Here is a 9176-nt window from a genome sequence, read left to right on the forward strand (position 1 = left end):
CAAGCGTCCTATAAGCGGAAATGCCCCTTGTTTATTTACACGGCTCCCGGCGGGCTCCGGGTGATAGCTGAGATGTAGTTTGGGTCCATGGACACCAAAATGAGGACCAAACAACTAAAAAGCCCTGGAGTGTCCCCGCCGTGTGCAGATCGGATCAGCTGGCAGAGAGCCGGGGACACTGGTACGTCCCACACCCCCAGCAGCTGCCCGCCTTTGGCTGAGGGCCTCAGGCGCCCTCTTGTTTACATTTCCTGAGTCCCGTGTCAGAGTCCGGACCACACTGGACAGAGAGGGACGCAGCCTGGGCTCCACCCAGCCTCCCCGCTCTTCCTCCGAGATCTGAGCCAGGGCTTCTCTGCTCTCTGCCTTAGCTGCCCTGTCTATAGAGGGGGCTGGTCTTGGGCACGTCTCCTGGGCTTGTTACTGGGTGAGCTGCTTTCTGGCTACCGAGACCCTCATGGGAAGAGCGGGTCGGCCGCCCCAGGGCTCCGGCCACGGAGAATTCTTGTGGCGTGGGTTGTGACAGACGTGGCGTCTTCAGTGAATGGGGCCCACGCAGGCGGGGAACGTGGAGACAGGACAGACCTGCCAGCCGTCGGCCCATTTCCTCGTGTCTGGCGCCAGTCGCTCTGGCCTGGCATCTGGTCGCTTTTATTGTTCTCTCGACTGATGGAACTCGGGAAGGCACACTGCAAGTTCAAGTCCCTTTCTTTGAATAGCGGTGTGGCCCGGACAGCAGGTGGCCTCCCCGAGGAGAGAAGGGCAGGCCCCACGGCCACGGTCAAGGCGCCGCCCCAGGGCCTCGGGTGGCTCCGTGAACCGTCGCCTCTGCCTGCTTGTCTGCAGAGGAGACGGGTTGCTCTCGTCATCTGCCCTCCAGCCACGTCCGAGGGCCAGGGAGGCGGGTTTTCACGCTCACCTCGTCCAGGCGAGGAACGGTGTGCAGAGTCAACGCCATGTTTAAAACGTGGGGTCTGTGGACTGAGGCGTCCGCAGGGTTCAGCGAGCGCTCCCCCTCACCCCATTCTGGTCTTGTTCCATGAGGTGCCGGCCGGCAGCCCTGCACACGCACATCCCTCAGGCCGCCAGCGTCCCTGAAGGCTGGCCGCCGCTCAGAATCCGTGGTACCCATGTCAGGAGCGTGTGGCCGGCCCCGGGTCAGGCCCCTGTGCGTTGGCTGGGTGCCTACGGAGCGCCCTGAGGAAGCCCTGCCCAGGTGACAAGACCTGGGGGGGCAGGATATATCTGTCAGCAGCTGGACCACACACAGCTGTTCCAGAAATTTCCGACCCAGGTGAGTTACTCCACGCACGATCTCTGCTTCTAGAGTGGAGAGAAGGAGCCCCTGGACCTCGGCGCCCCCATATCCAGCCTGGACGGGCAGCGGGTCATCTTGGAGGAAAAGGAGCCCTCCAGGGGAAAAGGTAAGTGCAGGTGAGGCCCTGAGGCTTCCCCTGGTGGCCCCTGAGCCTGCTGGGGTCCCCTTCGCTCTGCCTCCCGAAAGCCCCCAGCCCTGCTACCCGGTGGTGTCATCCGGGGCCTCACAGGGCCTTGCAGCCCCCTGCCGTGGCGGCGTTCGCCCCCAGCCTGGTTCAGCCCTGACCGCGGGCAGGAGGGCACGGGACCGGGGGCCACGGTGTCCTCTCCGCTGTCAGAGGGGGCAGCAGGCCTGCCGGGACCCCCACAGGATTGCTCCGAGGCTCCACCACGCCCCGTGTCCAAGCCTTCGGCCGGAGAGTGCTCCCCTCTGAGAGGCCTCAAGGTGCTGTGCACGAGGGACGCAGGCCAGGGTCCCCACAGCCGGCTGCCCCCTCGGGGTCAGCAGTCCATCCCCCACACTTCGCCCTGATGCCTCAGGGGCCCCTGCTGTCCTCAGGACACCCAGCCCCCCTCTAGGGGAGGACAGTAGGAAGCACGCCTCCCGGAGAAGGCTTTCTGGAACTGTCTGCCGAGTCCCCTGGCAATGAGATAAATTGCAGGGCGCTGCCGGATGCAACTTAGGGCTGCAGCTTCCCTGTACCAGCTCCCGCCCGGCGGGGGCGTGTTCTGCTCTGAACCATGGCTCGGCTCACATGTCTCTGTCCCCTGGGGTGGCCGCTCTGCCTGCAGCGTCCCCTGCTCCTCTTCCCCCTTGCTGCTGAGGAGAGATCGTTGCCCCCCCCCGTGCTAGAGAACGCCGCGTCCTCTCTCTGGGGCCTGAGCGGGTGGGATGACGGTGGCGCTCCGGGCAGGTGCGCCAGGGTGTGTGCGGAGCTGCCTGCACGCGGGAGCGCGGCTACTGCCCGAGCTGCTCCTGGGCCAGCGGCCTCGGACCTCTGGTGGCGCCAGAGCCCGGCCCAGCCCTGACTTGGGGCAGGGGCCATATTTGAAAACTCACCATGAATGGGAGAATCTCCTGCTTTCTAGAGAATTTTCATACCAAAGAGTACCTGAAAGGAGCTTTCCTTTCACCACATCCCCAAAGTCCCCATAGCTGCAGGGTGGAGGCGCCATGCCCCCTGCCCCCTCCACCCCCGCACACCGTCTTCACACCACCCTGCCCCAGATGTGGTGGGTGGGACAGGGTGGTCTCCAAACCAGTGGTCTGGCCTGTATGTGCCTCTCAAATGAGGCGTCTCTAATAGCTTTGGCTTCTCTACAGCCTTCTCTCAAAACGGTGTAAATGTGATTGTAGTTAAACGTTCGGGCGGACTTGCAGTTTGCCGTAATTGTAAAGCCTGTCTCATTATGTTCAGTTTCCACAGACAAACAGAAAAGTGTACCAGGCAAACAGAACACGGCAGTAAATTCCAGTTCCAGAAATCACTCGGCTACGGTAATTCCCCCCTGGCCTTGCCCGCCAGGTCTCCTCGACCCTGGATGGTGCGGCTCCGGCCAGGCCCCTCACGCCCCTCTGCCTGTCGCCCGTCCGTGTCCACCAGCTCTCTGCTCGGGCCGGCCCCGCACCCCTGCTTCCCTGCAGGGGCCCGGCTCCCCCCAACCCTGGGCCGCCGGCTCTCCGTTCCCCTGTGTTGGGGGTGGGGTGTTTTTGTAATCGTCATCACTGCGACCGCCTTTCCCACAAGGCACGTGAAGCGTGTGTCGACGCGGTGTGTCGCAGGGGCCCTCTCTGCCTCGAACTGACGGCTTGTGTGTACTCTGACTTTCCTTCTAATGCAGGGAGAGGAGAGAACACTAGGCAAGTCTAATTCTATTAAAATAAAAGGAGAAAATGGAAAAAATGCTAGGGATCCCCGGCTTTCAAAGAGAGAAGAATCTATTGCAAAGATTGGGAAAAAAAAATATCAGAAAATTAATTTGGACGAAGCAGAGGGTATGTGTACTTTTTAAAACTTCTGCATTTTCTAGTGAATGCGATGCCAGTTTTCCAGGGCAACCGTTAGAACCTTCTCGAGTTAGTGAGATCAGAAGGACGCTGCCCCGGCCACACTGAGAAGGCCCCTCACCCCTGCGTCGGGCCGCAACTCTCGGTGTAACTCTTCCCACTTTTCAGACTGGGCATCGGGCCGTTAGGAGCCAGGCACTGCCCTCGAGGGGTGCAGCGTGGGGGCCCGGGCCGGGGGGGCGGGGACAGCGGGGAGGGCCCTGGGCTCACTGACCTTGCTGGCCAGAGCCCTGGGGAAGCCTGTTGGGCCTGATGCCCTGCACTCCCTGGGCCTGCAGGGGAGAGAGGAAGGGTGGCCCAAGACCCAAGGACAGGGGATCTGTTACGGAAACTTCTTTTTCTTCTGAAAGCTTGTAACAGCAGAATCAAAGCTAACAGCTGTTACTGTGCTAGAAGTTTGACCTGGGGAGCGCTGCNAGATTTGAGATTTTAAACTCCTGGTCGTTATTCAAAAGTTAAGAGTGTAATTTACATGCTGGAGAAAGTTCAGAGTCTTAGACTCGTCTACCTTGAACTGTGAACTCCAGCGACAGCTGGCAGTCGGTCCAGGTGGGAGGGCCGGAGCCTGGGAGGAGGCAGCGAGGAGGCCAGAGGCAAAGGGCCGGCGGCCGCGGCCCCCAGGAAGGTGGGAGACGGACCACCTTCTGCCAGCGGTGGTGACCCCTTGAGGCCCGGCTTTCTCTTGCTGCCCTTCTTGGGGCCGCGGGCTCGCTCGTGCCCCGGGCGGCTCCCCCTAACCGTCAGGAGGATAGTCAGAGTATGGGCAGCAGACCCACCGCTAAAGCTGCCCGCACAGTCTGTCTGAGTCTAGACCTCACACGACTTAGTTTTCGGGGAGGGGGCTCCCCCACAGCTCTGAGGGTGCGGATGGCAACGGGTGGCAGCGCCCGGTCGGCCCGCGGCCTATAGTTCAGGGCAGTGGGACAGCCCACGACCAGAGCCTTCCAGACGGTGAACTTTTTGCTGTGCGTGCCTGGCTCTGAGCCTCCCTAAACCTTGGTCAATGTGGGTTTGTTGTTTTTTTCCAATAGAGTTTTTCGAGCTCATTTCCAAAGCTCAGAGCAACCGAGCAGACGACCAGCGCGGGCTGCTGAGGAAGGAGGACCTGGTGCTCCCCGAGTTTCTGCGTTTGCCTCCCGGCCCCATGGAGCTGGCGCCCTCCTCGCCCACCGGGGCCGGGGGCCTCGGCAAGAGGAGCCTGACCACCAACGGCAAGGAAACGGCTCCCCGGGCTCAGGAGCTGTGGGGGCCCGTCCGAGACTGCCACGGGAGCCCGGGCACGAGCCCCAGCTCGGCCGGCAGCCCGCCTGCCAGTGCCCCCCAGACCCCCTCGCCCCCCGCTCAGGAAGCCGAGGCCGGGGGCGTCCAGACCATGGAGGGCGAGCACGTGGCCGACCTGACTCTCACGGGGGAGGGGGACATCAGCAGCCCCAACAGCACTTTACTGCCGCCCACCCCCACCCCGCAGGACTCGGCCGGACCTCCGAGACCAGGTACCTCCAGGTTTGACCCCCCTGCAGACCCCTGACCCTCCGTCACCCGCCGCCCGCCCGCCGTCGCCCACTCAATTCCCGATAAAACAGAAACCGCCCCGGCCGCTCCCCCTCTACCCGCAAACCTGTACCTGGCGAGGCGGCCCCACGTGGCCTCTGCTGCCACAGTCCCGTGGGCCCCCTCTGCCTTTCCTAAAAGGAGCGCATGTGCGTGTGGCCAGGACGGGTCACCGAGAGGCTCCGGGCAAGCGGTCAGGGCCATGTGATGTCCCAGGAAAGGGGGCGCGTCCGAGCGGTGGCTGCTGGGCCCCCTCCTGCCTCTAAGCAGGGCCCGGGGAGTTTCTGAAAACATATGCGCTCTTCCTAAAACGTGCATTTTTAGCGATTTGTTTTCGAGACTGAAAACCAAATAGCCATTGTCTTGAGCCACTGGTCGAGCCCCACGTGGCCTCGAAGAGCATCCGGGTCCTCCGCAGGGGGCGCCGTGTGCGCTCGCCCAACTCCGTGAGGCCGCGGGGTAGGAGCCTGGGGCTCCCGGGCCTGGAACAGGCACAGCTGTTCCTCCCGACGGATGCCCGAACGAGTGGGCGCGGAGGTGAGCGGCGTGGGGAGGCCACACGTGTGCGGTGTGCGGCGGGGCTCCTGGCCCTCGGGAGCGGCTCCCCCCACGCGGAAGCGGCGTCAGGACATGTGCGTGTGCGTCCCTGGCCCCTGGCCCCTGGCCCTTGTCCCTGGGCTGTAGACGAGGAGCCTTTTCAGTGGACACTGTGCTGGGGCCGCTGGTGGCTGTCTTCCTCCGTGTGCTCCGTGCTGCGCAGCCACCGGCTGTCGGGGGTGACGTGACCTTTGCTTGGGCCCCTGGCCGACGGCCGCCCGACCTGTGCGCAGGACCCGGGGCCGGGAGAGCTTTGTCGCTGGGCGTTCTGTAGACTTGTACATATCGGGGCGCTTCAGAGGACGCGAGCCACGTGGGCAGGGCCCCCCGGGCACCTGTCCACTGTCGTTGCACGGACTTCGCACGGACGCCCAGCCAGGAGAGGCCGGGGCTTTCCCTGCGCCGCGCCCCTGCACGCCTGCGCGCGGCTGCCTCTCTTGCTCTGCTCCTTCTTCCCAGCTGCCTTTCCAGGAGTAATAAACTCTGCACCCTGTCATCGGACTCTGCCTAACGCTCTCTTCTTTCTCTTCTGAAAATTTCTTTCCACTTTCAATGGGTTTGCCTTAGTATATCGGTTCGTAAAGATGTGCCACTCACTCCAGAGATACTCTTGAGCGCCTCCTGTATACCCACATTCACAGCCGTTTAACAGTGAGCATGGCGAGGGGGGCAGTTTGAACGAGGGCTCCTCGAGGCAGGGGCGGGGTGCGCGCTCCCAGGCTGCGCCGCGGCGTCTGGTCCACACCGCTCACCCCGCTGCGGGCTGTTTCCCAACAGAACGCCATCAGCTCAGGAAGTGTGCCCGGGCCAGGGGCCCTCCGTTCCCTGGACGTGGCCCCCAGGGATGTCACACCTGCCGTGTCCCCCGCCAGGCCTTCCCAGTGCCTGGCGCTGCTGAGAGCGAGGGTCTCTGGCCGCAGGGACGAGGGGCGGTGAAGGGTCTGTGAGCGCTGCCCGTGCCTTCCTGGAGGCCGTGAGCCTTTCTGCTGGGAAGCGCCTCTGGCTTCCTCCTGTGCGACTCCAGCTAACCCGGCGTGAGGAGGGCCGGCCTCTCGGGGGCCTCCCCATCAGGCTCCCCATCACAGCCTCCCCATCACAGCCTCCGCATCAGCCCCCCATCAGCCTCCCCATCAGGCTCTCCATGGGCTCTCTGTACCCGAGAACCACTGAGCCACAAGCCCGGTGTCGGGCGCCTCCCCGTCGCATGAGAGGAAACCCACCCCCGAGGTTCCTCCATCAAGCGAGTGAAGAGCATCTTTCACGAAGCACCGCATTTTCTTGGGGCTCAGAGGACAAGTTTCATCCAAAGTCGCTCACAGATTCTGACCGTTGCCATGAAGTGTCTCTTAGCAACACAGTGGCCACTGGCGTCCGCGTGGGGAGCAGCAGCGTGCTGATGCCCCTGCGGCCTCGGGCTCCCCAGCTCGCCGCCACATCCAGGCCGCCCGGCCGGTTGGCGCCCCCGAGGAAGGGGGGTGTCCCTCTGAGGACCGCACCACCCGCCCCCCGGCCCCCCATCCCCGGAGCCCGTGCACCGGGGCCGTCAGAGGACGTGTGGCCCGAGCACTGAGTCCCTGCAAAGCACCCCTCCCGTAGGCACAGCCTGAGGATGAGTCCTGTGGCTGCTTTGACCCTAATTCCCAAAGACACCCCGGGAGGTCGTGGGCGCCCCTGGGCGCTTCCCATCCTGCAGAGGACCAGTGGGGGGGGCAGTGTGTCCTCGGGTCGCAGCAGGGGTCTGATTCCGGGCATGGGCCCTCGAGGCCGTGCACGCGCTGTTGCCAGTCTCTGCCCTGGTGGGAGAAGGTACCGTGTGCGCACACTCGCGGGGGGTGAGGGACACGCCCCACGGGGGACCTGCCTGCGAGTCGGCAGGACATGTCTGTCGACATGACTCTGGCGAGGGCGTCAGAGCCAGTAGGGGAGCCGTGTCAGCGCTGACTGGCACCCCCACCAGCCAGCACGTGGGCGGTGCTGGACCCGTGGCCGAGGTCCACTCGCAAGGACGGGGTCAGAGGAGCCCCAGGGAACAGGGCTCGAGCACGTGGGATTCGGGAGAGGTCTTTGCGAGGGCACATCTGGAGCCCATCCCCGACGGCCTGGCCGGGAGGGCCCCACGCCCCCACCCCTCACCCAGGTGCCCGGCAGTCACGGGGGGAGCGCGGGGTTCCTCCTCATTGCCGTCTGGCCGTGCTGGCAACGGGGGTGTGGGTCAGGGTCCTGGCTGAGCCCCTCTCAGACCCTCCAGGGGGGCAGGCTCCCAGGGACCCTCCCCAGCCAGCTGCCTTTAGCAACTGTGGGGCCCCTTGGTGACCACATGGCCACGGCCAGTAAGCCTACACACCCCCGTGGAGGGGGCCCTGCACGGCCATTCCAGCCCAGAGTCCGGTGTGAGGGGACACTGCTCAGCGGCTGGGGCAGGAGGTGCTCGCTCGGACACCTTGCTCCAGTGTTCCAGTGTCCAGGGTCCCCAAAGGCACACAGCTCTCGGGAGCCCACAGCTCACTTCCCAGCAGACGGGTGTAGCCCTCTCCACTCACGTAGCCATCCAGTGGGGGTCGCTGTGGCCTCATAACGTGGTTTCCATGGGAGTGAGCTGAAGCGTTCATCAGAGGCCTTGTGCGCTTGCCAGGGGCCACGGCCTTGACCTTGACAATGAAGGTAGCCACGACCCTTGATGTGTTCCTTCCAGCCTGGGAGCCTGGCTGCACATAGCTGCTCAGTGGTCAGCCCCTCATCCCCAGCCACAGTCAATGTGTCACACCTGCTCTGTCCCAGATGACGCAGAAACGCTCTTATTCCAGCCGTGTCCAGGGAGGCCTCCTGGGATGGCCTAGGGCCCCACCTGCTTCCCTCCCCCCGTCCCCCCCCCCACGGTCCTCACCTCTGCACTCATCCTCTCTGATGCTCTCTCTCTAGAAGCCTGTCCCATCTGGGTGACCGAGGGATCCCACACTGAGCACACTTGCCTCCTGGGGGGCGGACAGCCCAGTCCCCCCAGTACAAACCGTGGTGTGCGTGGAGGTGACAGGCTTCGTCAGGGACACGTCGCCGCTGGGCCCTGCCACCAGTACCTGGCTGCGAGCCAGAGGGAGGCCTCTACCAGGGCCTCGCCGGAACCCCCCTTTCCAGAGGGGTCGTTCCGGCGCCGTGGCCTTGCCCTGCCCTGGCCGGCATGGCCCCAAGCAGCCCCTCCAGCTGGATGCGGGGCGGGAGGCCTCCACAGGCTCCCCAGGGCTGACTGTGCCGGCCCAGCCTCTCCCCGCAGCCCAGCGGGGCTGGGACAAGTCCCTCCTCCCGGCTGCCGAGTTCGAGATGCCTGGTCCCCAGCCCCGGTCTGTGACCCGCTTTTCTGTGCGTCCCTCCCGCCGTGCGTGCCTTGCCTGCTCCACCTGCCCTCTGGGCCCTAGTGGAAAGCTCCACGCCTGCGCCCCGAGTGGCCCCCATTCTTCCTGAAGACCTCCCCTCCCCCCACCGCGTGCTGCCATGTGCAGGTGCTCCGTACAGACCTGCCGCGTGAAGAACTTTAATCCTGTAACCCCCACCCCCCACCGCGTCACATAGCCCAGCGGGCCTGCGGCCCCAGGCAGACGGTCCCTTGTGCATCATGGGCTGGGACCAGGGCTCTGGTTGGGGACCCAGT

At 64.4% G+C, this 9176-nt stretch overlaps 1 protein-coding gene across 1 annotated transcript in view; it reads left to right on the top strand.

Annotated features, from left to right (window-relative positions):
* RGS12 (regulator of G protein signaling 12) overlaps positions 1–6034 on the top strand; it is an 82876-nt gene extending 76842 nt beyond the window's left edge. The window contains exons 12-15 of the mRNA XM_077750595.1: positions 1328–1424; positions 2736–2815; positions 3160–3313; positions 4417–6034. Coding sequence (XP_077606721.1) covers positions 1328–1424; positions 2736–2815; positions 3160–3313; positions 4417–4913 — 828 coding nt within the window. The 3' untranslated portion in view covers positions 4914–6034. The remainder of the gene's footprint in view (positions 1–1327; positions 1425–2735; positions 2816–3159; positions 3314–4416) is intronic.
* The last annotated feature ends 3142 nt before the right edge of the window (positions 6035–9176 follow it).

This window comes from Crocuta crocuta, unplaced genomic scaffold (assembly GCF_008692635.1).
Source record: "Crocuta crocuta isolate KB4526 unplaced genomic scaffold, BGI_CrCroc_1.0 scaffold179, whole genome shotgun sequence".
NCBI classification, from domain to species: domain Eukaryota; kingdom Metazoa; phylum Chordata; class Mammalia; order Carnivora; family Hyaenidae; genus Crocuta; species Crocuta crocuta.